The sequence below is a fragment of the Vicugna pacos genome, chromosome 17, assembly GCF_048564905.1.
Source record: "Vicugna pacos chromosome 17, VicPac4, whole genome shotgun sequence".
Classification (NCBI taxonomy): Eukaryota; Metazoa; Chordata; class Mammalia; order Artiodactyla; family Camelidae; genus Vicugna; species Vicugna pacos.
Window position 1 is genome coordinate 55,345,649 of NC_133003.1, and position 27,711 is coordinate 55,373,359.

Genomic DNA, 27,711 nt, shown 5'->3' on the forward strand with positions numbered 1-27,711 from the left:
CCGTGGGGGGCTGAGTCCTCAACCATCACACTACTCGCCTCCTCCCCAGTGGCCATTCCGCCTTCTCTCGAACTAACCAAACCCCGGTGTTGTCTGGGCAGCAATGTGCACAGTAGGAAGTGGTCCTCGGTGAGACCCTGAATAAACCTGGCTCACAGCTCTTACAATGTGAAGTTTTCCCGCCAGTTGATAAGGGATGGAACAGTGCGGCTGCTCAGCGTGTCCAGCTCAGTCTTATTTTTCAAGAAAGCAGAGACTTGCAGTCCACTGAGAAATGTTTTCATCACGATTGTCAAGATAGAACCAGCTGGCCCCGACGGGTGCAGGCTTGGCGGCCTTGCAGGCCACAGGCTGTGAAGGTCTCAGAGCCTCTCCCAGGGCAGCTTCTGCTCTCTGGGAACCCGAAACTGCCCGGCCCCACAGGCTTTCCTCGCCGGCCAGCCCGGGCCAGTGCGGGGGCTCAGCGGAGCAACGAGCTCCCTGGCCTTGGGCTTTCCGAGGGGCCCCTATCCTGGGGGCCGGGGCTGGGCTTGACCTACTGTTGGGTTTTCTTTGGCCTGCCCTCTTTAAAAAGTTTTTGACTTTGTCACCAGTTTTTACAGAATGGGAGATTGCACTTAAAAATCCAAATTTTGAGTAATTCAAAGCAATCAGAAGATTAGGCCACACGTGCACTCCTGGCCCCTCGGGCTTGCTTTTTCCATTTGCCACAGTCCCCACCCATCTCTACTGTCCTCCAGGGCAAGGCCAGGTGTGTTTGCTGTTTATTCTTGGGCATGAGCTGCTGCTTCTTCCTCCTGCCTGCTCCTCCCTTTTGTGTGACCTGCTCGGACTTGAATCTGTGTCTGCACTGGGGTTCTCCAGAGAAGCCACAGCAGATGCATGCAAATATACATCCATGTGTTGTAATACAGGCAGGGATCTGCCTACAGATGGACATAGACACTGTGTATGTCACGCCCGCTGGAGACCCAGGAAAGCTGGTGGGGGGGGTGCGGGGGTCAACTCAGTCTGAGACGGAGGCCTGAGAACCAGGGGAGCTGGTTTAAGTCCCAGTCCAGGGCAGGAGGAGGTGAGATGCCCCAGCTCAACCAGTGAGGCAGGAAAAGGGGCAGATTCCTCCTTCCTCCACCTTGAGGGGACCTCGACTTCCTGCACGATGCCTGCCACCTACTTTGGAGAGCGCCTTCTGCCTTACGACGTACTCCCATTCACAGTCTCACCTGGAAACCCCTCACAGACACACCCAAAGGCCCAACCCATGTGACGTGTAAAATTGACCACCACGGGGACCCTTGATGGAGGGGTCTCCTTTAACTCTGTGATGTAATAATTTACAGAAAGAAATATTTGGTCTTCCTCCCTGGTTCTGGAAGAGCTCCTAAAACTGTTAGCGTTTCCTAAGTGATAAGAGAGTGATAAGAGTGTTTCCATGTAACAAGGCCCTTTTGGCCACACCTGAATTTATTTTAGTAAGGTGAATCTTGTGCCTCGCTGAGGACAGGGGCTGGTTGCCTGGGGTCGGGGTGGGGGACAACCAGCCTTGTGACCAGAAGACTGGAACTTTCAGTTTCCCCACCCTCTGACCGCCAGGGAGGAAAGAGGGGCTGGTGGTCTAATCAATCACAAATGGCCAGTGATGTATCAATCATGCCCTTATAACAAAGCTGCCATAAAAACCCAAAAGGAGAGATTCTGGGTTGGTGAACTCGGGGAGATCTGGGGGCAGTGGCACACACGCAGTGCAGATGCTCCGAGTCCTTCCCACAAGCCTTGCCCGCTGCCCTCTTCCACTGGCTGTTCTTGAGTTGCTGCTCTTTGACCCAGAAGAGGTTTCTTTTTGATTTAAAAAAATTTATCGTTGATTCGTAATATTGTTAGTTTCAGGTGTACAACTTCAGATTCTTTTCCATTACAGACTATTCCAAGTTATTGAGCACAGTTCTCTGTACCGTACAGTAAGTCCTTGTTTATCTATTTTATATATAGTGGTGTCTATCTATTAACCCCATACTCCTAATTTATCCCTCCCCTTTCCCTCTGGTAAGCGTTAAGTTTGTTTTCCCTGTCTGTGAGCCTGTTTGTTTTCTAAATAAGTTGACTTGTATTTTTTAGATTCTACACGGAGTCATATCATACTTACCTGTGCCTAACCTACTATCTTCAGTTTTTAAAGAAATCTCCATACTTGTTTTCCACAGTGGATACACCAAATCACATTCCCACCAACAGTGTAGGAGAGCTCCCTTTTCTCCACACCCTCTCCAGGATCGTTGCTTGTAGACTTACTGAGGATGGCCATTCTGACCAGTGTGAGGTGATACCTCACTGCGGTTCTGACTCGCATTTCTCTAATGCATGCAAGTCAAAACTGCAATGAGCATCTTTTCACGTGTCTATTGGCCATCCGGATGTCTCTGGAGAAATGTCTGTTTCTGCCCGTGTTTTGACTGGGTTATTTGTTTTTTTTATTTAGCCGTATAAGCTGTCGGTATCTTTTGGAAATTAAGCCCTTGTCATTCACATGGTTTACAACTGTTTTCTCCCAGTCCGTAGGTTGTCTTTTTGCGTTGTTTATAGTCTCCTTTGCTGTGCAAAAGCTTGTAAGTTTGGTTAGGTCCCGTTTATTTTCTTTCTCTTCCCCGGCCGACCCCAGTTTTTATCTCGATGAAGCCCAGGGTGTTTCTCACACTGGCTGTGCTGCTGGTTCGGCAGCTAAGAAGCCAGTCCCCAACCCAAGATCACACCGATTTACAGTCTAGACCTAACGGTCTTCCCGTAGTAGCTTCACAGCGATGGCTCTGCATCCAGGCCCTCACCCATTTTGAGCTCCTTTTTGTGTCTGGTGCGAGGCGGAGGTCCAAATCCGTTCTGCTGCATGTGGATTCCAGTTGTCCCGGTACTGTCTGGTGAACAGATTTTTTTCCTTCGTCGAATGGTCTGGAGCGGAGTATTTTTGGCTTAAATGCATACACGCACAAAGATGTTTCCTGTTTTCTCGGACGTTACTGATGGACCTTGTTCTAAAGTACGTTTAAGAGTAGAGCGCGCCTCCGTCAGCTCAGGGGCCGGTTACCGAGTCTCCCCGCTGGCCTCCGGGCGTGGGCTGGGAGCGAGGCAGGGCCGCCGTCCTCACGGGGCCTTCTCCAGGGAGGCGCACAGCCCGGACCACCGCGAAGGGCCGAGCAGCCGCTGCAGCCACGAGCCGGGGCGCAGACGAGTACGGGGGCGGGGCGGGGCCCCGCGGGAGGGCTGAGCCGGCCGGCCGGCGGAGAACCGGCAGGGCGGCGGGCGCAGGCGCCTCCCGGGGACCTGCAGGTGGACGCGGTCGGCCCGGGCGCGGACGAGACGCCAGGCGGCGCCGACCGAGGCGGCGGGGGCGGGGCCGGGCGCGGCGCTGACGTCACGCGGCCCAGCAGGCCCCGCGCGCCGCGCTCCACGCCGGGCTTTGGCGCCGACCCGCGGGCGTCGCGCTCGGCGGGCGTGCGGCGGGGGCGGTGCTTCCGGCGAGGCGGCGGCTGACGCGCTGCGGCCCAAGATGGACGCGCCGGCGTCGCTCGCCGCTCCGGCCCCGGCCTCGCGCGGACCCCAGCTGGGTGGCGGCCCCGGCCGGGCCCGCAGAGCCCCGGGCCCCGCGCGCCGCCGCCTGCTGCTGTTGCGGGGCCCCGAGGACGGCGCGCAGGAGCCGCGGCGCGGGGAGGCCCGGGCGGCGGGCCCCGACGGCGGCGGCGGCGGCGGCGACTCCTTCGTGGTGCTGCTGGAAGTGGCGCGCGGCGCGGCCGAGGCCCCCGGGCGGCGGGAGCCCGAGCCCGAGCCCGGCGGCGCCGCGAGCCCTGCCGGCTGCCCCGCGCAGGCTCCCGGTGCCGCTGCCCTCGCCCCCCGGCCCGGCGCGCCCCTCGCGGGCCCCGGGGCCGCGGGCGGCCAGGACCTGCTGGTGCGCCTGGAGCGCGGCGTCCTCGCGCTGGCCGCGCCGCCCCGGGGCCCGGCGCCCGGCCAGGAGGCCGCTAGCCCGGCCGAGGGTCGCCGCGTGCCCGCCGGCCCCGGCTACCGCTGCCCGGAGCCGCAGTGCGCGCTCGCCTTCGCCAAGAAGCACCAGCTCAAGGTGCACCTGCTGACGCACGGCGGCAGCCAGGGCCGGCGGCCCTTCAAGTGCCCGCTGGACGGCTGCGGCTGGGCCTTCACCACGTCCTACAAGCTCAAGCGGCACCTGCAGTCGCACGACAAGCTGCGGCCCTTCGGCTGCCCGGTGGGCGGCTGCGGCAAGAAGTTCACTACCGTGTACAACCTCAAGGCGCACATGAAGGGCCACGAGCAGGAGAGCCTGTTCAAGTGCGAGGTGTGCGCCGAGCGCTTCCCCACGCACGCCAAGCTCAGCTCGCACCAGCGCAGCCACTTCGAGCCCGAGCGGCCCTACAAGTGTGACTTTCCCGGTAACCGGCGCGGCGGCGGGGGCGGCGGGGGCGGGGTCCTCTGCGTTTCTCCTCCCCTTTCCCGGGTTTTGGGGAGGCACCGAGCCCTGCACGGAACCCTGCATCGCTGCGAGGTTTGGGCTGCGCGGTAGCTCAGATCGTGCCTTCCCCAGCTGGAGGGCAGCACCTCCTCAGGTGTTTCCGGTTAATGAAGCTGCCGAGGAGTCTTCCCCGAGACTCGAGTCGCCAGGCAGGTCTTTATTTTCCTGGGCTCGTGGTTTGCTCCGTCTTGCAGGGACGCAGGGCGGTCCGGCCCCACGGAAGACCTTCAGGCGCTGAGGGGATCATCGCGGGTGTATGGTGCATCTGTTTTTGTGCCTTTAAAATTTTTATTTCGTTTGGGTGTAAAGTTTTGTCAAGTTCTGAGAATGCCTTCATCTTAGAGATGAAGAGACTGAGGCCCGAGCAGGGTGGATAAAACCCGGTGGAGGGGGTCCTTCCCGCCGTGGGTGCCTGTGAGCTCTGCCACCAGGATAGGCAGGTTGAGCTGCTCCCAGAGGGACAGGGGCCTCTGGAGGGGAAGATTCCTGCCTGGGAAGGAGGGGCTGGGGGGTTGCGGGAAGGCAGTACTGGCCGGCGCAGCTGCGGGGCGCGGCAGGCAGGGGACCTGGGCTGTGAGGACAGACAGGTGCGGAGGCCCCCCGCATCCCCTTAGTTAAAAGAAAAGTTCCCGTGTGTGCCTAGCACACGCCCAGCGACTCTCTCGTGTCATATACCTGCAACGCTTTCCTAATAACGAATATGTTGTGAAACATGGTCAAATGTAGGGCTTTGGAAAGCGAAACAAGAGTCAGGTGTTTCCAGGTTCTAGTGTTCTCCTCGCCGGTGCTTGTGGGCTGTCCTGTGCTCCCCTTCTTCCTGGAGAGCATGGCTTTTGGCCATTGGTTCAACACCTTTCTCGGTCCTGCACTTGGAATCTGACGGTGACTGACGTCCGGCTCTCCAGTCAGAGGCCCAGAGAGCGTCCTTCTGGGTATAGTGTTGGGAGGGTCAGGGGTGCAGCCTGCTTCAGGGCCTGAGGTCACCCTGAGGGTTTTCAGGTGAATGATGGGTGGGGTGTCAGAGTGGGAGCAGAAGAGGGACCCAGAGCTGAGTCCTGAGGGCTGACCCAGTTGGAAGCAGCGGGCTCTGGGTGCGAAAGATGGCAGAAGTGGGGCCAGAGGCTTGACTGTCCTTTGGGGTAGGGTGGTTCTCACTGAAGCAGAGAGACTGTGTATGTGAAGACACCAAAGCCAGAAATAGGGAAGGAGGGGTAGATTTATGCCAGAGAGGGGGGCTGGGGGCATTTGGGAAGACAGGCACTTCCCAGTGAGGTGATGCTAGGAGGGCGGGGCTTCTGGGCCGGTGCTTCTGCGCAGGGCCGCGCAGTATGCCTCTGCTCGGTGTGGACGCGCACCAGGTGTGCAATGAAGGCAGCAGAGACCCCTGCTGAGCACCTTGCAGCCCCGTACACTCTGCCCTGTTTGGGAACTAGTGACCTGCGAAGTTTGGGGGCTCAGCCCAGTAGACGATGCAAGTGCCGGTAAGGCCATGGGAGTGGGGTGACCCTGTGGCTTTGCCAGAGCAGGAGCCCTGAGGAGGCAGGCAGAGGGAAGAGGAGAGAGGCTGGGTGCCGCGTGGGGAGGGTGTCGGGGAGGACGTTCCTAACGGCAGAGGTGCAGCACCTCTTCCGCGGGTGAGTCTCACTGCGTGGTGCTCTGCGGCCCTCCCAGGCCAGCCTGCTTCCTTGGTGCCTGATTTCTCTCCTTGGTTTTCTTGGTCTCACATGGGGCAGCTTTGGCAGTTGAGTTCTCAGTGGAGGTGGGGTCTGTGCACAGACTGGGGACAGATGGCTGTGCCTGGAGGACTTTGGATCAGATGCCTCCTCTGCAAGTCACGTCAGGACAGGTGGCCTGGGTGCACCCAGTGCTTGTCCCCAGCCACCTCGACGTGAGCCGTCCCGCCACAGACTCCAGTGTCACAACTGCCTGGAGTGCTCCAGAGTCACCTTCTTCCTCGTCTGCTTGGGTGGGAGCAGCCGCCCGGGTGGTGACTGTTTAGCTGTGATGTGATTTCTGTCCCGACGGTGAGCAGGTCTGTGTCTCCTGTTCAGGCTGCGAGAAGACCTTCATCACTGTGAGCGCGCTCTTCTCCCACAACCGGGCCCACTTCCGGGAGCAGGAGCTCTTTTCCTGCTCCTTCCCTGGGTGTAGCAAGCAGTACGACAAAGCCTGTCGCCTGAAAATACACCTGCGGAGCCACACAGGTGAGAGTGGGCGACGGGGGCCGGACCCCCACCCGCCGACAGCCCCCATCTGTACTCACGTGCTGGCGTGTCTTCCCTTCTCAGGAGAAAGGCCTTTTGTCTGTGACTCTGACAGCTGCGGCTGGACCTTCACCAGCATGTCCAAACTCCTGAGGCACAAAAGGTGATCTTGACGTTTTGGTTGAGTTCTGAGACTCGAAAGTGACTGAATTGTTTGTCAGTAAGAGGAGCCCGTGGATACGATAATCTGTGGTCTTTGTTAAGTTACAAACAATGAAGCCCCGCGTGGATGATGTTGATAATTCAGAAAGCTTATAAGAAGGAAACCTCTCAGGATCTGATCACCTGAAGTCAGTTTTTTCTGTGTATACTCTGCTAAATTTGATGCGTACACTTAATACACAACTTGATGTTGTAAAAAATTAACATCACAGAACAAGCCTTCCTTGTGTCTTTACAAACCTCCCGTGGCGGTGGCGGTGGCGACGCCCTTGGTGGGCTGGGCCTGTGCAGTGACGTTCAGCATGTGGCCCATGGCCCGTGGCCCTCGTTCAGGCTCCACAGCAGCTCTGACAGCTCCCGTTCTGCTCAGGGACCTGGAGAGGCTGGCCGTTCATCCCTGCTCACACGCCGGGGCTCGCAGCGCTCAACATAAAAGCACCACCCGGAGGGAACCCCCACTTCCGCGTGGGCTGAGGGCGCCTACGGCACTGTGGTCTCACCGTCCTCCGTGGTGCGGAGCGCTTGTTTAGTTTAGGGGCTTCTGAACAGTGGGAGTGGCTTTATCAGCCCCTTGGGAGCCACTGTCCCTGGACTGACGCAGCACAGTGGCTCCATGTCTGACCATAGGGTTGGCCTCGTCATTACAGTGGAATTTCTGATTACAGGGCAGTGAATCTGCCCGTGTGGGCTGGAGAGAAAATTACGACTTTTTTGAAGTGTGTTTTTTTTTTTTAATTAAACTCAAAGACTTTGTAGTTTGGTCTGTCCTGCAGACCTTTAGACGGGTAGTGGGCCCCAAAGCCTGGTGTCCCTGGCTGCGAGTGCTCACCGCTGCCTTTCTGTCCGGGCAGGAAGCATGAGGATGACCGGAGGTTCACCTGCCCTGTCGAGGGCTGTGGGAAGTCGTTCACGCGGGCGGAGCACCTTAAGGGCCACAGCGTCACGCACCTGGGCACCAAGCCCTTCGTCTGCCCCGTGGAAGGTAGGTGGCACCTGCCACCCAGCGCTGTGGGCTGGCACTGTGTGCCCTTGCTCTGTGCGGGTATAAGTCCTTCACAGCGGGGCATGGGAGCTGCGGCATCGTGCTGACTTGAGCGGGGTTAGCAGACTGCTCTCCCTTCGTGAGCAAACTTCACAGCCAGGCCCGCTTGACTCTTGGCCCCATGGAGCTCTCACTAAACCGGCCACAGCTCTGCTGAGCTGCCTGTTTGATTTGGTGGCTGTGATGTGAGAGTTCAGCGGTTGTGATGTGACGTGTGAAAAGTGCCTGTTTGGAGTCTGACACGGGTTGTGGACTCGGTGAGCGCAGCTCCTTGTGCGGGGCCTGGGCAGCAGCAGAGCCGGGCTGGTTATGCTCTCAGAGCCTGAGAGCTCGATGCACTCCCTGGTGCCTCGGGGGCTGTCCGTGCTGGCTGCCAGTATTGCGGATGGACTGGGCCTGTGGGCCGGTCAGCCTGTGCTGGTGGAGTTGAATCCTGACCCCACGCTCCTGAAGTTGGTGACCTCAAGTAAGCTTCTCTGTGCCTGAGGTTCCTTTTCTGGAGAAGGGGATAGTAAAGACCTAGTAGTAGCCATCCGGTTCCTAGAGTGCAGGAGACGTGTGTCAGGTGTTCTCACCCAGACTGGGTTCTGCCTCCATCAGGGCTCCAGTTGGGGTGTGACAGGTAGGCAACTGACACGCAGGGGCTTGGTGCACAGAGGAGGTCACCTGAACAGTTCTTGGGCCTCGGGGCGTGAGTAAGATGGCTAGGGGTAGAGGCAGGAGGGCCGGTGTGGGTGAGTCTCCCAGAGCCGCAGGGCAGCCAGCTGAGTGCTCCAGGCAGAGGTGATGGACCATGCTGGAGTTCAGGTGCCCGCCGGTGTCCTGGGCAGATGGGCTTTGGTGGTGGGAAGGGGAGACGGTGTAGACGAGGCAGTCGGGAGTTGGACGGTGCTCAGTGGCGGGTGGGGACGCAGGAGTTGGGTGTGACTTGGAGGTTCGTCCCCACGGGCTTTCTATGTGCGGATGTTCAGGACGCGGGGATGTCCTGTGGGGCTCTGGGCGAGCGGGGAGTGAGGCACACCTCATGGAGCCCTGGCAGCGGACACGGGTCTGGAGGAGCAGCGCATGCCATATGCCCGCACGGCGGGGCCCGGCAGTGGAGCGTGTTGCCGGACTCCAGTCTAGGTCTGCGCGACAGCTCTGTGACCCGGACAAGCTCACCTGTGAAGTGAGGGCCTGGTTGGTGGGCAAGTTTAATTAGGGTGTGAGAATACATCAGTAAGTTTCACCCATTGCTGCTGTGATACTGCTTCTCGATACAAACCGAAGGCCTGGCTGCAGGGCTTGCCATGAACTCTGGGAGGAAGGTGGAGGGAGCTCTGGGAGGGCCTGAGGAGGGCCCGAGGCACAGGTGGGCCCTGGGGCTGAGGTAGGACGATGTTTGGGGAAGGAGGCAGGTGGGCCGGCGTGAGGAGCTGAGGGCAGTGGTTGGCGAGGACCCTGGAGAGCCCAGGTGAGGCGGGGACAGCTGTGCCCACCCAGCTCTAGAGGTAGTGGAGGGAGAGGGGCAGGACTGGAGCTGGCTGCAGGGGTTTCCTCCTGGGAGCTGCACCCTCGCGAGCTCTGAGCCCCTCTGACGTAGGGGGTAAGCAGGGAGTGGCAGAGGGTGGTCAGCATGGATGATCAGAGGCGCTCTTTTCAAGGGAGTGGAGGCGGAGGGGCCCCAGAACCCTTTCTCAGACTTGCTGACAGCTGACAGTTCTTGAGTCTGGAGGAATCTATGGCTTTCTCTGATTTTGTAGACGTTTGAAACGTTCTGTATTAAAAAGTTAAAAAACTGCCACCGGCCACTTTCCACAGGAGGAGGAGAGGACGGTGAGCTCAGCAGTGAAGGTGTGGGGAGGGGCAGCGTGTGTGTGGCGGGGCCTCGCGAGTCTCCAGTCTGCCAGTCTGCCTGTGTGCGTGGTGGGTGTGACTGGAGTGGACCCTCGGGGGGTTGGGGTTTGGAGGGAAGATTGTCTTTGATGAGTTGTTTCTACCCACCCCCCTGGGTGGCGGTAACTTGGTGTGAATGTGGGAGACTGTGTGTCTTTGATTTGCAAAGAACTGGCGTGAATCTCAGTAGACTGTGTTGCAGTTAGGGAAAGGCAGGCACTGACACACGTGGAAAGCGACCACGCTCCGGCCGCAGAGGGAAAGGCGGATTAGAATGAGAGGTGTTTGACCGCTGTTGCGTTAGCAGGTATCTCTACAGAGGGAAACTCTGCTGGCAGGAGTGTGGTGGGCGTCCCTGCGCTGGGGAGGGCGGTGTGACAGGAAGTGTGCCCTGAGTCCGCGCTGGGAGCGCGTGAGGGACCGCATGATGCCCGCGCCCCTGCACCACGTGGAGCCCGCCGGCCTGGGCACGGACCCCGGGGTGCGGCCGGGGCCTCTGCTGTCTCTCTGTTGTTTCCCACACGGCTGTCTAGAGCCTGACCTGGAAACAAGTTTGAAGCTTTGTTTGAAAATGAAGTTCAGAACTCCTCTCAGAGGCAGCCAGCCTGTCCTCACATGGCCCTGGGCCCCGGCGACCCCTCGCCTCCCGAGACGGGCCTGCCGTGACTAGCTTGGAGCTTTAGTCCCCGCCTGACGGAAAGGCTGGAGACCTGGAAGGGAGGGGAGGCTGCACCACGGAGGCCTGGGACAGAGTTGGGCTCCAGCGCCCACAGTCTCTTTGTGGTCCCCGTGCCCTCACATGGCACCCCCTCAGCCGGACACCTTCCTGGCTGTGGGGCCACCCCTTGTCACCTCAGATGTGCCATCTCCTGAGACCTCCCCCTCGGGGGTGCTGTCCTCTGCTTCTGGGACACTTGTCGGCCAGACCCCTGGCCTCATCCCCCTTCCTTAGGCGGCTGGTGGCTTACGTGTCCCCACCAGGTCACACGCTCATGGCTGTGTCCCTGCAGGGGAGCCCCAGTGGTGGGAAATCGGGGTGCAGAGGAGGGTGCCGTCCCTTGCTGTGCCTGGTGTCCCTCTGGCAGTGTGTGTACCTGCTCTGACTGGTCACGCTGGCTCCGGCCTCTTCTCTGGGTGCCAGTCCCTATGGGCATCAGTCTCTCAGTGGTGAAATGAGAGGACATGGCTTTCCTGGTCTGTGGAGATGGTCCCCAAGCCCAGAGGACAGAGCATCAGGGTTTTCTTTGGGTGGGCCCGGTGGGGAGGATCAGGGTGGCACAGCGGGGGAAGGGCACGTTGGCAGCCGCTCTGGTGGCGCAGGAACAGGCCGAGTTAACTCGTCCAGGGCTGCATCTTGCCCGTGGCTGATGCTGGACCTCACGTCTGCATTTAAAAACAGGGTTTGCTTTTGAGTGCAGTTCCTGGGGATGTTGCCTGGGGCATTTGCCAGAGGCCAGAGCAGGACGTGCCTGTCTGGGTCCCGACAGGACGGACGTGTGACCCATTTCTGGGCCTCTGTCCAACGCGTGTGCCTCTCTCTTGCCCAGGGTGCTGCGCCAGGTTCTCCGCACGGAGCAGTCTCTACATTCATTCCAAGAAGCACCTGCAGGACGTGGCTGCCCCGAAAAGCCGGTGTCCCGTCTCCAGCTGTGACCGGCTCTTCACCTCCAAACACAGCATGAAGGCGCACATGGTCAGACAGCACCGCCGGCCCCCAGGTCGGCTCCGTTCACCCCTCTGAGGGCGGGACACGTGAGACCAGATGCGGGTCCTTCCTTGGCTCCGCTCAGAGGTCATCTGGCGCGTGGCTAGGTGGCTCCTGTCCGGTGCCCTCTCCCAGGCCGGGCGCCACAGCTGCCGTGCCTCGTGGCCTCTCCTGCCTCTGACCCGTAACCACTCCCTTGTCTCTGAAGTGCTGCCCTTGAAGGCTGTCTGTCTTCTGCATAGTTGGCCTCTCTGGCCTTGTCTCCTCATCCTCCGCCCATGCGACCTGTCCTGAGTTCCGAGTCTTAGTCCCACTGCCTACTCCTGTCCATCCTGTGGCCCAGGGAAGTCCTCGAACTTGAAGACAGAACAGACCGTGTCGGGAGGGCAGAGAGGGGACCAGAATCTCGTGGTCGCCCAGGGGGATGACTCTGGGCACGTGGAGCCTGGCCGTCCCGCTCCCTGGCGGCCTGGGACTTAGAACCCTGCCTGTCCAGGCCAAGTGCACGTCCCCTGACAGGGCTTGGGGAGTCGGGGGGCCCCGTGGCTGCCTCTGCCCTAGAGCCCTTCCCAGCCCTGCTCCCTGGGGCCCGAGAGACTTGCTGCACCTGGCGGGGCCTGGTTGTGTGACAGGCGCTGGTCTGCGAGCCACGTGTCGCAGGCCTTTGGACGTGGTGTGACGTGGCCGTGTGTCGGTAGGTGACAGGCTGTCACAGTCTCACCTCGTGAGAAGTGGGTGCTGGCGGGTGTCCGTATCCTGGGCTGACTGCCAGGCCCGGGGCCGGTGTCAGGGCGCCGCTGACGTGGTCCTGGGTGGGTCTTGCCGCCCTCACCGGCTGGCTGAGGAGGGAGGAGCATGTGCCTGAGGTCGCACTGGCAGGAGGTGCTGCAGCCAGGCCGCTCTGCGGTCGTGTCTCTGTCGTGGTCTTTGAGTGTCTGGTCTTCACATGTAGCAGGTCTCAGTGAATGTTTGTGGGGTTAGGAAAATGCTTAATCAGAAACTTATCTCTTTGCATGAGATTATTTTTATAGTTTCACAGGGAGCTGAATCCTTGAGATTTAGTCAAGGGAATCTTTGGAAGGTCTTGAAAAAGACACAGTTTTCCATTTTTAATTTCTCCAAAGAATTAGTGCTGTTTCTTTTAAAACGTCTCGTTGGTGCTGGAAGCTCCAAAGCAGTAGCCGCTGGGCCGGTTTCTGAACTTGGGAGCAGCGCGCCCACTGAGGGTGCGGTCTGGTGTTGGTTGGTGTGCTTTCATGGTGGGGGTGGTGCGCAGAGTGGATTTCTGTGGTGGGTTTGCGTTGGAAACGTCGCAGGTCCGTGCCGGAAGTGCGGGTTTGGGAGACGCTGCCGGAGGGTGTGGGCGGTCGTGCCGGAGGGATGGCGAAGGGCCGCGCTGGGCTCCGCTGCGCGAGTTCTTTGTGCCTCTGCCCCTGTTTGCCCGGGGCCTGGGGAGCCCTGGGCTCGGGCTGACCGGGTGGGCTTGTGCGCAGCTCCCAAGGTGAGCGTTCACTGGTACTTTTTTAAAGTGTGTTAGTGTTCATCATTTCCCAAGGGTACTCTGATTGTTTAAATTAATTGAATAACAGATATCGGAAGGGTGTTAGGACGCACGGTGAAGACTGAATGAAGAGGGACGCTGCTAGACTTAACTTCTACTCAAGCTGCTAAGTGCTGCCTCAGGCCAGGCCCGTGCCCGCTGCTCAGGGAGCGTGAGATTTGGGCAGCAGAGTGGCTGGGGCCGTCGGGGGCCCTGTGGGGCCAGCCCGCAGTCAGACGAGGCAGGCCCCTTCCCCACTGGCCCCCGCAGGTGGCTGAGGTCTGCTCTGACGTGGCGGCTTGCTGTGCAGCCGGGTGGAGGGTTGAGTGAGTCGTCGACTGACACAGGCCGACTCTGCGGTGTCCCCAGAGCCGAGACCACGTGTGCCCGGCTCCTGAGGGGCTGTGCTCCGGGGGAGTTCACGGTCCTCTGGGCAGCTCCTATGGTGTGGCAGAGAGAAGACAGTGTTGAGGTTGGGGAGAGTGGGATTCCAAGTCTTGTGTCCCTGGTACTGGGTAACATAACCTTAGGAAACGTCCCTCCCTTGGTCTGGAGGACTGGGGCAGTGGCGCAGAGCGCCTGGTGGCTGTGGCGCCCGCAGGGCCAGGCAGCGGGTGCGGGGAGTCAGCAGGGGTGCCCTGGACGCCCACTCACCAGCAGCTTGACAGAACTTCCCGGTCTTGTAGGGGCCCAAGGTAACCAGAGCTCCCCGTTCCTTTTCCAGACCTCTTTCCTCCGCTGGCCGCACCCACCAGCAGCCTCGGTGGCCCCACGGACCTGGCAGCTCTCTTCTCCGACCCACCGGGGGAGGGCGGTGGTGCAGCCGGGGCCCCTGACGAGGTGCTGAGCGCTGGAATCCTGACCATCGACGTGACTTCTGTGAGCTCCTCTCTCGGAGGGAGCCTCCCTGCCAGTCATGGGTCCTTGGGGCCGATGGACCCGCTGGTCTTGGTGGCCCACAGTGACGTTCCCCCGAGCCTGGACGGCCCCCTCGTCCTCGGGACGGCAGCCGCAGTCCTGCAGCCGAGCAGCTTTGTTGTGGACGACGTGCAGGCTGCGGGCGCGCTGGGCTGTCTCCTGGCTCTGCCCCTGGGGAACTTGAGCCAGGACCCACAGGCCTTGACCGCCAGCAGCAGTCCTGCCGCCAGCGCCTCCCTGCTGACCTCGGCAGGCAGCCCCCAGGGAAGCACCAGTGTCCCGGAGCTGCTGGTTCCAATCAAAGTGGAGCCGGACTTGCCTCCTGGCCCCGACGCTGCCGGGCGGCCGCAGCACAGTGGAGGGGCGGCCCGACCCGTGGAGGAGCCCAGTCCCCAGAGAGACGTGGGGCGCGGTGCGGGGACCGGCAGCTTGTACTTGGTATGACGCGCTCTGTTCAGTCACCAGCACGTAGCTCTCGCCTCACAGCCGCCTGGCGGTGTTTCGGATAACCCTTTCTGTGCAGACGTTCTCTCTGGTGCGCGGCAGGACAGAGCCTGGGCCGCGCTCTGGAAATCTGCATCCTGCCCTCCAGGCTGGAACTGACTGGGTTTCACAGCCTTGAGCAAATCGCTGACCCTGTCTGAGCCTTAAATTCTCACTTGTTTCTAAAATGAGGGTCTTTGGGCGACACGATTTCTAAGGTCTTTGTGAGTTCTGTGATTTCGTGACAACGTGTGTCTTTTCCTGAAGAACATCTGGGGTATTTGACAACGTTGAAATGTCCTGCCCTTGAGTTTGTCACGCAGTGTCGGTCCTTAGACATGCTCGTGACCAGGAGGAATCGCGACAGCAGCTGTCGTTAAGATTTGACAAACCAGAACTACGCAGAAAATTTAATGAGAATTAACAGGAGAAGGGGGTGGTCTGCGAGCCTGGTTTGTGGAGAGTTGAAAGAGCACTTCTTCGATTCTCAGGCTCGACAGTTAACACGCTTTAGTTGTATTTATATCAGCTGGACGTTTACTGTGACGTAATTTGAAGTCACTTGACCAGAGGCCCTTCGGAGGGGCTTTCCTCGGTCTCCGGTGTGAATGGCCCTGTAGCTTTTCTCTGTGGTGCAGGTTAGATTCGTTGGTGATGCTTGTTATTTAAAAAGTTAACTCTTACTTTACCACAATTTTTTAAAAAGCGAATTCCTCTGTGTTTCTGTCAGCCATAAGAGACGTGGCAGCCCCTCGTCCACGGAGCCAGGGCTCACTTGTTCTGCCTGAGCAGCAGTCACTTGTCGCCAGCCAGGCCCGGCAGGGCGGGGGTTGGGGCGGCTGCAGGAGGGGCGCTCGCGGACCCTGACCCTGACCCTGTCCGTTCTCTCGCCAGCTCTGTGACGCTGGGCTGCCGCAGTTCCCCGAGCACAGATGGCGAGTGGTGGACGGGCCCCAGGTACAGCCCAGCCCCGCCGTGGGTCTCCTGTGGGCGCTTCCACACCCGCACGGCGGGCCCCTTGAGACCGAGTGGAGCCCCTGGAGCCCCGCGGCTCCTTCTGAGATGAGAGGCGGTGGGAAGTGAGCCCTGGCCGCCGGGGGCGGGCTGCCCCATGGGTTCCAGCCGCGGGGGGGTGTCGTGCGTTTTATACGCGTTTCTGTGTACAGTCTTTTGATATGTTTTAGACTTTGGAGGAATAAACTTTGCTTCTCTGGATAATAAAACCCTGCCTAGTTCCAACTCTGGTTCCGCCCAGCTGTCAGTGTCACTGTCACTGTCACCAGACGTGGCGTTTGGTTCTCTGCCAGCCTCTGCAGGAGCCCGTGTTGAGGACGCAGCCCTGACCCCGCCTCTGCCGTCTGGATCCAGTGACTGACATGCTTTTCTTTGGTCTCAGGAAGGCGGGGGCCCAGCGAGAACTGACTCCAGAGCCATTCAGCAAGCCCAGGAAAGAAAGCAGAGAGGAGCTGGGGGCCACGCAGGTGAGGCTGCGCGCGGGGCAGCAGCCGGGCTGAGGGCGGGCGGCGGGCGGCCTCACGGGTGCCCAGCTCAGGAAACCCTCTCCTGGCAAACGTCAGCGCCTTCTTTGGAGCTTTTAAAAAAACATCTGAGTGCGTCAGACAAGACCTGCTGGTCTGTGGCCTCATCCGCCTGCCCTGAAAGTGAGACAGGGAAACCGTGTAAAGCCTTTTGTGAAGGTAACGCTGGGTTCTTCGAATGTTACTTTGTAAATTTCACTTTTCTTTTATGCTTGTGTAGAATTTTTGTAGAAACATTGAGAGTTACGTAGGTTATCAGTATGCAATTTTGCATTTTTCTGTTCTTAATGTAGTTCATTTCAAGTAATGTTAACTCCCTACTTCTTGTCAGTCAGGTTTTTTTTTAAAGCAAATACTGTCCCATGACGAACGTGGTGTCACCGTCACTGTCCCTGTGTCTGAGCAGGGCCTGCAGTCGCGAGGCAGGCGCGCCTGCAGAGAGGGCGGGTCCGTGGTGGGCGGAGTTAGGGGACTGGGATGCGGCGGCATCGGGGAGGTGGCTGCGTTGTCATCACTGCTTCTGTTAGTACTTCAGCATCGGCTTTTAAGCAGGTAGGGACACTGACCACAGGCACGTCCTGTTCCTGCCTCTGTAAGAGTTAACGGTACATTTTCCTTAAAATCAGTGTCTAGCGAGTGTCATAATTCTCACTGGTTTCAGACGCATCCGTGTTTTCTGTCTCTCTTTGAGTCAGTCCGGGTGGGGCCCCTGTGTCACTGCTGGTGGGTGCGTTTTCAGGTCTCGTTCACATTCGTTGGTTCCCGTCCCTCCCGCATGTGTGGGAGTGTCTGGGTGGTCTGTGCGGCTGACGCGTCGGCTTCACAGGCTCCTTCACCTCCGTGTTCCCTGGAGGTCGGTCGTGACTGCCAGAGCCCTGCTCTGGAGTGAGGGCCTGGGGGCAAGTGTGCAGGCGGTGAGGTCTGTGCTGCGGCCCTGATGCCTGGTCCCTGTTGTGCGTGGCTGTGGACACCCAGGATTCTGGGCCTGTTCGTCCCAGGGGCTGCGGGAGGGTGGTCTGTGCTCTTTCTGTGTCATTTCATACGGGGAAGTCAGGGCAAATGTCTGAGTCTTTCTCTGTCGGTTTTCAAAATAATGAGCTGGTTTCTCTGCATCCTCCAGGCGTGGTCAGAGTGTTTTTATCTGCTCGTTGATGTGAGCAATTTATTAAGGGAAATAGAAGTCTGGAACCTGCCAGGTGCCGCCTTCATTGTGAAGACAGCAGTGGAGGCTCACCTTTGCCCTGTCTCCTCGGAGCCCTGCCTGGCGTGGAGGGTGGCTCCCGTGCCCTTGTTCCTGCGCTGGCGTCACAGTGGTTTTCACCAGGTTGTGTGAGGAGAGCTGTCCCTCACCCTCTGCTCATTCAGTTGCATCAGGACGGATGCAGGGGTGTTCACTGTGCCCTTTCAGTTACTGTGATCAATCCTGGATTATAATCGGTATGTCAGTGTTTATTTTGCTGCCCAAATTGTTCCAGCTTTGGCTGCTGAGAGCCCTGGCAGTTGGACTCCTGTCCTGGCCTTGGGGGCACTTCCCTGACTTCCTCGCACCACCAGGCTCGCCTGATGATACCCTGACCCCAGCCCCGGAATCAGCTGCGTCTCTGGGGCCCGGTTCCTTTCCTGGGCGTCTCAGAACTGAGGCCCGGGTGTGGTGTGTGCTTACACGCAGTGCCCCTGGACATGGCTGCATCGAGACACGCGGTGGGCGGTGCTGGGAAGTGGATTCATGCAGGTTGACCCATGCTGCTGGTTTTGAATTTGGAATGTCTTGCACTTTAGGACGGTAACACGGTGATGTGGTTCTGTGGTTCTTAGCACGACCAGTTCTGAGTTGACACACATTAACTCAAGTGGAGTCAAGGCAACAAATAGTTTTCTGGTGTGTTCAGGTCACGTGTTGCTGCTACGTTAGTGTTGGCAGCAAACTTGGGAAAAACCTGGGTTTGGGGGCTTTTGGGTTTCAGGACGTGGTGCAGTAGGTCCGAGAACGGAGAAGCTGCAGGAGCAGGACTGTTCTGGTCGTGTAAACACGGTCCGTGTAGCTCAGTGCAAAGTGCGCCTCGATTCTTAGGAAATGTGTGCTCTGAACGTGGTGCAAAATGGGATGTAGGGTCTGAAACCAAGGCAGTTCCCTTTGGGTTGCTCTCCAGTGTGGAAAAGTTCTTTATCTTCAGTATCGAGGCTCTCCCCCAAATAAGCCAGAAATGTTTTCTCAACATAAAAAAGAAACTTTTGTCCTTGAAACTGATAGCAAAGTAAGCTTGAAAAAAACCGCGTGAGCTCTCTGCACCCCGAGGGCAGGGGCCCTGGGAGGAAGGCGCGGTGCTCACCCCGGCAGCCCCACGACGGCGGCAGAGACGGTGGCGTGCGCGGGGCCCCCTGGCTTTGGCCGGGGCCAGAGAGCAAAATCCCAACCATGTGTCGTCCAGAAGAGACCTGTTCTGGACGGAAGTAGTTAGAAGGTTAGAGTTAAGGGGAAACAAAGTGAAACCCCGAAGTCACACAGCAGGGGTTCATGCTAACGCCAGAGTGCAGAACCCAGAGGAGCCTGGGGGGGGAAGCAGCTTGGCCCTCACAGTGGCAGCAACAGCTGCGAAAGACCCAGGAGATCGTTCCACAAAGTGGGCAGGCCCCGAAGGAGGCGAGGATGGGACTGGCCCGAGAGGCAGCAGAGAGAGGGCTCCTGGGGCTGTGCCCAGGCCGCGGGCTGGATGGACACGCGGGGCACAGACAGTGGATAATGAGGGACGGCGGTAAGTCGGACGGTGACCGTGAGCACAACAGGAAGGTCAGGCAGAGGCCCTGCTGCGAGGAGGGGTCCGCGTGGACCAGTCTGGGCGAAGGACAGCCCTTGTGAGGCCCGAGTCCAGGGGTGCGGTCAGCACAGGGTCTTTGTCCAGGTGACTGAGCCCAGGGAGCGTGTTTGGGGACGTGCTCGGAGCTGGATGGAGGCCAGGCTGTGGGGTCCCGGGGCCCCATCAGACTTGGGCTTCCCCGAGAGCCAGGTGGGCCATCAGAGGGCGTCATTAGAAGAGGGACGTGGTAGTTTTTAAAGGATCGTGCCAGCTGCTCTGCTGAAAATAAACCATAGGGACAGGGAGGCAGCGGGGAGATCAGGGGTCCTGGGGTCCCCCCGCCTAGGTCAGCATGGTGTGAGTGGGGAGGCCTGCTCAGGGGACAGAGCCAGCGTGGAGCCAGGTCCCAGGGGCAGACGGGCTGCCTCCTCCTGCACTGTTTCAGCGGAGCCGCCAGGGCGACTGCAGAGCAGTCAGGTAGGAACCTGTGGGCCAGGACTCCTGGGGCAACAGAAGCCAGGCGTAGGGTCCCCGCTGCGCCTGCTGGGACGTCTCACAGCCACCCAGGAGTGGTGACAGCCCGGCCCTGACCCCCCGGGAGTGGGCAGAGCAGCACTTCTGAGACAGGGCGCTCCTTCAGTCCCTGCGAGTGAGGATGGCCTTGGGGGAGAGGTGCCAGTTTACAGGACGTGGACCGCAGGGGTGAGGGGAGAGGTGCTCTGTCCCGGGCATGCCACATGGTCGCGCACGTTGAATGCCCCCAGAGAGCCTTGGACAGACTCTGACCACAGACCCTCCACAGGGCTGTGCTGGAGCAGAACAGCAGGAGCCCAGGGAGACCTGGAGTCCCCACCGACGCCAGACGAGGCGGCTGGTACAAGGCTTCATTGCTAATGGGGGACGTCACAAGCCTTAACCAGTGGGGACCAGGAAGGTTTCCCCGTAAGCAAGTGCCACTGGCCACCAGCTGTGTCTTTCCCCGCTGTGTGCAGGCGGGGAAGGGGCAGCGGGGCAGCGAGGGCGGGCATTTCACCGGGGTGGGGATTAGGGGAACGCAGGGGAACGGGAAGGAGCAGCGATGACTTTCCCGTGATCGGAAAACCCAAGGGAGCCAACCGAGGTGGTCAGAAGCAGGAGCAGGGTTAGGTAGCTCGCTGTACAGTAACTTTGCGAGTATCAGGTCAGGAGCTTTTCTGTTAGAATATTCAGAAAAAACAATGAAAGGTGAGTGTCACTCACGGTAGCAGTAAAAGTGGTGACGTGTCTCGGGATCACCGGTGACAGACGCACTGCGCCTGTGTGAGGCCCGCTTAGCGCCTGCCCTGGGCCTGGATGCAAGCTGTTTTCAGTGTTAATCTACATCGTTTATTCAGTTCCTTTAAAGCCCCAAAGGAACTTGCAGGAAAACCCCTGTAAGTCTTCAGTTCATCGGGAAGAACGACTTGGTGAGACTCTCCGAGCATCTTCGGAAAAGAAAATGCTAGGAGGCGCTGGGCCTAGGTCCAGGCGCCTGGGGGGTCTGAGGTGGGCCGGCCCGAGGGGCGGGGGCACGCGGGGACGGGTGTGGGCGTGTGGTGAGTGGGCCTGGCAGCGCCGGGTTCCTCTCTGGGAAGATGAAGGTGGCTTCTTACCCCCCTGCAGCCCCACCCCCCAGGGAACACCACGTCCTCGCGCTGTGATGTTCATCTTCCTCCTGTGAACGCGTTTTGAAGAAACGATACACATTTCCTGCTTTTTGCTGCTAACAGCAGGAGTATCTTTCCTTGTGATGAAGCACATTTTGTAGGGCGTCTTCTCATGGGCTGTGTAGGCTTAAACACGTAAGGAACTGAGAGAATTGCCCCCGGCGCCCCCACTGCCCGTGACAGCCCCCGTCCCTGGGAGAGTCGAGGGCATGGTCCCTCTGGTCCAGACGAGGACCTCGGGACTCCCCTGCACTGGGGGCGGGTTGGGCGGGTGAGGCCTCTCCTCTGCGGGGGTAGAGGGCCGGCCGGTGCCCGGGGGCCTCAGTGCAGGGCCTTGGTTACGAGGCCCTCGCGGGCACCCGTCCACGCCAGGCTCTGTGCTGCCGGCCTCACCCAGTTCTTGCTGTGGCTCTGGGAGGCGGGACGGGGCTCAGGCGGCTCATGGACAAGCCAGTGGGTGCGGGGCCGCACAGACGGGCCAGCTGGCTCTGCTAGTGACGTGCTCATTGCCCTGGGGGTCTTCTGAGGTCCGCGTACCAGAAGTGTCCTTGCTGGCTGGACTCCCTTCCCGAAAGTTCCCCCGTGAAGATCAGCGTTTCAGATAAACGTGGAGAACGCTGAGGCTAAATTCAGTTCAGTGCGAAGACAGCCTCGCCCTGTAAGAGTCTGTGCATTTCCACCATGAGAAAGGAAGTTTTGACTTTTCTGGTGATCAGTGTAAGTCAGTCACGTTGCGTTTAGTGCCGTGGTCCTTTACTGGTGGGGACTCGGGGCTGTGGGGTCGTCGTGGGTTCTGCGTGGAGACCCTTGTTTGTTCAGCCTGCCTTCCAGTACCCACAGGGAGACGGGTGTCCTTAACCAGCTCCGGGTGAGGGAGTGGCTTTCACTGCCTTGAACGTTGATGATGCATTGTCAGGTGGCACAGAGTCTTTCGGGTCATGTGACCCCCACCCCGACAGCCCTGACTGTGAAGGTGTTCTCCCCTGAGCAGTGGGTCGGGGGGTGCCTGGCATCCATGGGGGTCGCTGTCCCTTCCTGTGGCCCTGCCTCCTTCCCTTGCAGCCTCCTCACATGCACAGTGGCACGCGGCCTGGGGCTGGGACCATGAGGAGGTGTCCCCTCTGCAGTGACCTTTCCTGACCTTGAGTTGCCTAGGGAGGTGCGTCAAGTCCAGGAGCTCTGCAGGCTGTCTGGCACTTTCCTTCCGGAGGTGGCCTCTGCGTCCAAAACCAGTCACCTCCCGCGTCACCTGGCAGGGAGGGGGTACACGAGCCAGTGTCTCCTGGAGCCCCTCAGCTAGGCCCCTTGGGCCGGCCCAGGGACAAGTCTGTGCGGGTGGACCCAGGCCAGCTGCCCGTCCCCCCGTGGGCCTCCCCAGGGGTGAGCGTTGTGCAGGGGCCGGGGGTGTGCCTTCACCACAGCCTTGCCTTTCGCAGCCTCTGCTGTTGCCCTGCAGGAGCAGCTGCCTAAGGCGAGAGCCCCGGGCGGGCCGCAGCGTCCAGTGGCCACACGAGCCTGGCCTTCTGCCCTGGGACGCGGGAGTGACTGGAGAGAAGGGACCCTGGCGTTCGAGCCCCACCCTCAGCCACAGTGGCCCTTTTGAATGTGACGTGGTGTCCGTGGGGTCACCGGGCTCTCGGACGCTGGAATGAAGGTGTATCTTGAGGATTTATTTGGTTTCTGTTGGATTGAGTGTGTGGTTGACACTGTTGTGAGAACTGGTCCTGTTTGCCGTCGTGAGTCAGCACCTCTGCACCGTCTCAGCGACAGTGCGGTCGGGCTCCAGTTCCCGACCGGTGTTGCAGCAGCGTAGACCCTGTCTTCCCACGAGTATGAAGAGAACATGGCATCATGGTGTCTGGGAAATGAGTGGAGTTCACTGCTGATCGGTCTCGTGGCTTTTCCTCAGTTTCCCTGTAGTTGAATAGCCTGCACGCCCATGTTTGTGAGTGAAAGCCAGGCTTTGAGCATAGGTGCTGCTTCGTGGGTAACATGGGGCGACCGCCACAGCGGGCTCTGAGTCACCGTGGGATCAGCAGGAGGCTCGGGTTCCTCTTGTTTGTCATGAGACTGGACGGTGATGTTAGGCAGACGTCATCTAAGCCTCGCCTGCTTTTAAAAGGAACTTGAGAAGAGGCATTTGATGCCTTCCTGAGTTACTCCGTAGTGGCTGTCAGGGTAGGGTCTTCCTTTAGACGTTTCTCAGTGTGTTTATCTGATTACAAGATGGGGTCAGACCTCTGTCAAAAGCGAGGCAGGCCGTGCTGCCTGGGCTCCGTGGGAGCGGAGGGGCCGAATCTGTTGCAGGAGCTGTGATGGAAGGACCCTAGGCGCACAAGCATGGTCACGGCTCTTCTGGTCAGCAGAGGTGTGTGCTGAGCGCGTCTCAGGAGGAAGTGCTTGTGGCAGACACAGGGCTGCCTGGAGCCAGGCCGTCAGCTGCGCTGCGTTTTCAGTACAGTTTTGCTTTTAAGGTTTTGTAATTACCAGAGTGTCTGATATATTTTGTTACTTTGATCAAGTCTGCCTAATAATTGCAGCAGTAACTCAGTTTTTCAGACGAGGCATTTTCACTTCTAGAAAGCATATTTAAACAAACAAAATTTCAATTTATGTACATATTTTCATCTCAGGGAAACATGCTAGACTGCTCAAAGACTCCAGAGCATAACTGTGTGTTCAGGTTTGGTCCCAGAGGCGGCTGGCGCAGCACACGCCCCAGGAGAGCTGGGGGTGGGGGAGAATATCCTAACTGAAGGACGAGTGAGTTCTGCCCAGCCCCAGCTTGTCCTGAGCGAAGGCACCAGGACAGGAGAACCCTGGGGACAGTCGGGGTGATGGGCCTCCGGGGCCAGGAACCTGGCGGTGGACCAGGAAAGGGAGTGCTCAGGGCTGGGGAAGCCTGCCACCAGGGAGCAGAGCCCACCATGCCTGTTTGGGGCCAAGACCGAAACCCGGACGAGTGTCCAGCCCCTTGTGTTCTTCGCCGTTTTTCTTTGACTGGAGAGCAGTTAGAAATTTTCATGAAGAACTATTTTCTACAAATTCACCAGGTCCTTCAGACTTGCCTGTTCTTTCCATTTGGTTAAATTCAGCAGAATTTAATGCTTTTATTAAGGTTAACCTGCACGATGTTCATTGCAAAACTGTCTTTGTGCAGCCGGTCCCGGCCTGGGGTCCACCCAGCAGGGACGGCGCCTGAAGTCCCTCCTGCTGGCTGTGAGTGTGGCACATGCGCCTGTTCAGCCCTCCCTGCGCCCTGGAGCCGAGAACCCAGCCAGGGCTCCCCTTGCTGGTCCTGGGTCAGGCAGGGGGCGGTGGTGGGGCTGGGACTCGGATCCAGGTGGTTGGTCTCTGCCTCCAGGGTTCCTGTGTCAAAAACCCTTTCTGGGTGTTTGGGGTTTTTCTTTCTTCTTTATATTTAATTTTTTAAAACTGTGTTTTTACAAAACCGAGACTGATGATTTATGAAGGACACTGGACAGGAGGTGTCTGGTGGGTGCAGGTGTCGGGGGGTTGCAGTGGCTTCCCCCTCCTGCCTTCCTGCAAGGCTAGATGTGCTCAGTGGTGTCGGGGCCGCGTGCCGAGGGCCGCTGGAGCCTGACGGTGAGGGGGAGTCTGCCCCCCGGAGCAGCAGGTCAGTGCTGTCTGTGCGGGAGACCAGTGTCCTCATCTTCCTGCTCTGCCCTCCTGGTTACTCTGGTCACTGGTGACAGAGTGACAGGGTCTGCAGGGCGGGCAGAGCTGCACTCAGGACCTCGTGTGTATTTCAGGAGCTGCAGGGGCTGCTCGGAGTGAAGGGCAAGGGGATCCAGGCCCGGCCAGCCCGAGCGGCTTGCTGTGGGGGAGCCTCGTGGTTCCCGGCGGGGCTCTGCCTGGACCCGCCCCCGCTGGGGTGCCGTGCGTCCAGGTCCAGCTGCTGCAGGTGAGAGTGGTGGGGGAGGGCTGGGGGCAGGCAGGGGGTGTCCCTGAGCAACCCCCCCACCCTGGGCCAGCTTTGCCCTCCTTCCCAACTGTCACACTGCGTGGCCAAACTTTCCCCTTGGCCCTGCCCCCCACCCCCCGCCGTGGGACCAGGGCGGGTGAAGGCAGCTGTCACCCCATCTCCAGGGTGGCACCAGGAGGCCTTTGTGGGAAGGGTGCTGGCTTGTGTTTTCCTCCTGTCTTCTCTCCACACTGAGCCCTCAGGGCAGGGCCACGGGTACCTGCAGCTGGGCTGGAAGATGGTCTGGGGAGAGAAGGGGCTGGACTGCTGAGGACATGGGGCTCTGACCTGGCCGGTCACCTGCCGCCTCCTCATTGAGCACCTTCTGTGTACTCGGCTCTTGGGCCACTGGGCCTGGGTGGGGGCGAGGGCATGAGGACCCGGGGAGGCTGGTGGCCCAGCCCCCAGCTCCAGCCACTGCTGGGTTCAGGCCTCACCTGGGTCCAGCTGTTGCCTCTCCTGAACAATGCTGGTTTCCAGAAAGGGCTGGTTCTGCCAGTCCCCAGTGAGGGGCCCTGGGTCAGGTGCGGAGTCACTGACGCGGTGCTGTTGCCTCCCCAGGACGCCCCGGTGGGTGACGTGGTCCTGCCGGTGGCGCTCAGCCCGCAGCCTCCTGCCCTGCACCCGCTGTTTGCTGTCGACGTGCCCATCTACGCCCTGCAGGTCTGGAAGCCGCACGGCTCTGCTTGGCTTAGACTGGGTCGGTCTGTCCCTGGGGTGGCCTCGCCCGACCCCGCGGGCTGGGTGGCGGGGTGGTTGTCCGCTTTCTAGGAAAACTGGGTGAGTGGCCGAGAAAAGTGCTGAGAAAGCTCGGCCACGTGCCGCAGACGGGGTGGGATTCCACACGCCTTTGAGAGGCTTCTCACTTGGAAACTGGTTCTTTTCTCCTCTGGAGGGAGCCTGCGGGGAGACAGACCTGGACAAATCAAATTGTTTGCTTGAATGAGTGGTCAAGCCAAGAATGGGTGGCCGTGGACAGGTCAGAATTGGGTACAGAATAATGAGCGTGTAGCCAGCAGATTTCAAACAGGTGTTTTAAAAATCAGTACAAGGAGTAACTGTAGATTTCTTTACGTTCAAATCGGGCTGTTCAGCACTTTCCATGATGTCCAAGTCCATGCTGGATGGAGTGCTGTTCGAGGTGGGGTGACCTGGAGGGCTCGGCGACGAGTGTCCTCGGCCTGTGGGGCGTTATTGTCTCAGGGCTGCCCTTGAGGAGGGTGGGTTGGTCACCACAAGTCAGCCAGAAGGCGGTGACCTCACCTGCGCTCTGGGGCTTCCTATAGGAGGAAGCGGGCCGGGGTGACATTGTGGCCGTGAGCTAGGCAGGCAGGCAGGCAGGCAGGCAGCTGGTGATGGTGGTTGCGCCCCCAGGGAGGGGTCACAGATGAAAGGGGGCCAGTCCGATCTTGAGGCCTGGCACTCAGGGCTGAGCACACCTTCCCTGGTTTTCTTCACGTTAATGTTTTCTTCTACAAGGACGCGTGCTTGGAAGGGGAGGCAGTTTTCTCAGTTCGGGTGGGGGTGCCCATGCCCGCCCCTCATGCTCTGCTTGCTTCTCCAGGAGGCGCTGCCCGCGGCTGGAGGGGCCGCCGGGCCCGAGGACGTCCCCAGCCTGGGGCGCAGCGGCAGCAGGCGGTGAGGGCAGCACGGCCTGGGCCCAGCGGCTGCCCCGAAGGCCAGCCTGGCTCTTCAGAGACGCTGGGTACACTGACTGGGGACGCACCCCTCCTGTGTTGCAGCCAGGAGCGCTCGTCACGTTCGGGAAGGGCTGAGCGGGGGCAGGGTCCCCCCGGGGGACAGGACGGGTCCACCTGTCACAGGGAGCTGCATCCCACCCCGTGTCAGAGGGGCGTGAGGGGTGGAGCGGCCCCCAGGACCCGTGCAGACCCGGTTTAGTTAAGAGTTTAAAAATGATTTCTCTAACTTCTGTATTTCGGTATTAGCGTTTAATGGTAGCTGGACAATGGTTTGCAAAGCCGCCTTCCAAGTACTGAGCTCCGTGCGGGACTGGACCCACATGTGTGTTTGTGTTGAGGTGGGAGGTGTGTGTGGAGCTGTACGTTTTCAGAGTGTTGCAAAAGGAGACCAGTTAGTAAACTTGCACATATTTATTGTTATTTGCAGACTGGACACAGGGTTTCAAAAACGTTTTTTTTTGTTTTTTGGTTTTTTTTGCCTTGTGACTTCTGAAGTGTGTTTCTTTAGATATTTTGATTCTCAGACTTGAATCATCCAAACCCGGCCCTTTCTGCTTTGTCTTTGAGTTTGGGGCTTTTGGGCCTGACCCTCCCCCCACCCCGGCTCCATCCCAACTCCTCTCGTCCTGCTCGAGGGCATCTCTGTGTAGGAATGGTTCCCATCACCCACCTTGGCCTGTGGTCTCCCTCCATGAGGGGCCGGGCCTCTGTCTTACACGCCCCCCGGTCAGGGTCCTCCAGGCGCTCAGAGCGGCTCTTGGGCTTCTGGGCACCAGGGTTCCCGGTGGGCGTTGGGGCACGGCCCAGCAGGAGTGAATAAAAGCCTTTGCACAGTGGCAGCTGGAAGGTCGACAGCATTCTTCCTTCAACCGATGGTTACAGCCTTTCACTCGCCCAGCTCATCAGTCCCACCCCAATCTCAGGCTGGAACTGAGATTCCAGATTTACTTTAAAATAATTTTAACAGGGGACTTAAACTAAGTGTTTTGCTGGGAAAAAAAAAAAGCAAGCAAGCGATAATACATGCGGGGAGCGGATGGGGGGGCAGGGCCCTGTCCTGGTCATGCAGCCACCAGGGCTGGACCATCATCCCAACCCAGGTGTCCCCACCGAAGTGCAGGCACGCCTCTTCCTCCAGCATCTCCGGTCACCTGCCCTCCACATGCACCCACCAATGTGCGTCTCAGCCCCTGACAGGCATCCACACGAGGGCCCAGCCGGGGAGGCTGCGTCCTGCTCCTACGGGCACAGGGGACGTTGCACAGCGCAGCTGGACTCCTGAGCTCCTAGGAAGGTCCGGGCACTGGTCCTGAGAGGCCTCCCGTCAGGAGCCCGTGGCTGAGGAAGCAGAGTGCCAGGAGGCTGGTGCCTAGCAGATCTCCCAGCCCCGTGAGGTAGGGGATGCAGTGGCTGTCCGGGTCCAGGGCCTGGTGCCACGTCAGCCGCACCGCCACTTCCGCCAGGTACAGCAGGACCGTCACCTGTCACGACAAGCCAGCACAGCAGATG

General features: G+C 59.5%; 2 protein-coding genes across 7 annotated transcripts in view; one reads left to right on the plus strand and one right to left on the minus strand.

The window, feature by feature from the left end:
* The first annotated feature begins 3,096 nt into the window (after window positions 1-3,096).
* ZXDC (ZXD family zinc finger C) lies at window positions 3,097-27,038 on the plus strand. 4 transcript variants are annotated; one of them, XM_015241322.3, is made up of 11 exons: window positions 3,438-4,430; window positions 6,562-6,714; window positions 6,799-6,877; window positions 7,788-7,918; window positions 11,401-11,571; window positions 13,823-14,454; window positions 15,394-15,456; window positions 15,896-15,980; window positions 24,291-24,442; window positions 25,064-25,165; window positions 26,067-26,308. In XM_015241322.3, the coding sequence occupies exons 1-11, from the start codon at window positions 3,539-3,541 to the stop codon at window positions 26,142-26,144; spliced, it is 2,538 nt and encodes an 845-aa protein (XP_015096808.3). In that variant the 5' UTR covers window positions 3,438-3,538; the 3' UTR covers window positions 26,145-26,308. The 4 variants fall into 4 exon arrangements, with proteins under 4 accessions (XP_072798121.1, XP_072798122.1, XP_031532190.2 ...); XM_031676330.2 differs by lacking the exon at window positions 15,394-15,456 and having other exon boundaries at window positions 3,437-4,430; XM_072942020.1 differs by lacking the exons at window positions 24,291-24,442; window positions 25,064-25,165 and having other exon boundaries at window positions 3,097-4,430; window positions 26,067-27,038.
* Window positions 26,599-27,711, minus strand: part of SLC41A3 (solute carrier family 41 member 3) — a 46,592-nt gene continuing 45,479 nt past the window's right edge. For all 3 annotated transcript variants that reach the window (XM_072942023.1, XM_072942022.1, XM_006206846.4), the window contains one exon: window positions 26,599-27,683. In XM_072942023.1, coding sequence (XP_072798124.1) covers window positions 27,489-27,683 — 195 coding nt within the window. In that variant the 3' untranslated portion in view covers window positions 26,599-27,488. The remainder of the gene's footprint in view (window positions 27,684-27,711) is intronic.

Coding starts and splice junctions, on each gene's coding strand:
- ZXDC (XM_072942020.1), top strand. CDS start 3,539: ATGGACGCGCCGGCGTCGCTCGCCGCTCCGGCCCCGGCCTCGCGCGGA. Junction 7,919..11,400: donor CTTCGTCTGCCCCGTGGAAG/GTAGGTGGCACC, acceptor TCTCTTGCCCAG/GGTGCTGCGCCAGGTTCTCC. Junction 15,457..15,895: donor GAGTGGTGGACGGGCCCCAG/GTACAGCCCAGC, acceptor CTTTGGTCTCAG/GAAGGCGGGGGCCCAGCGAG.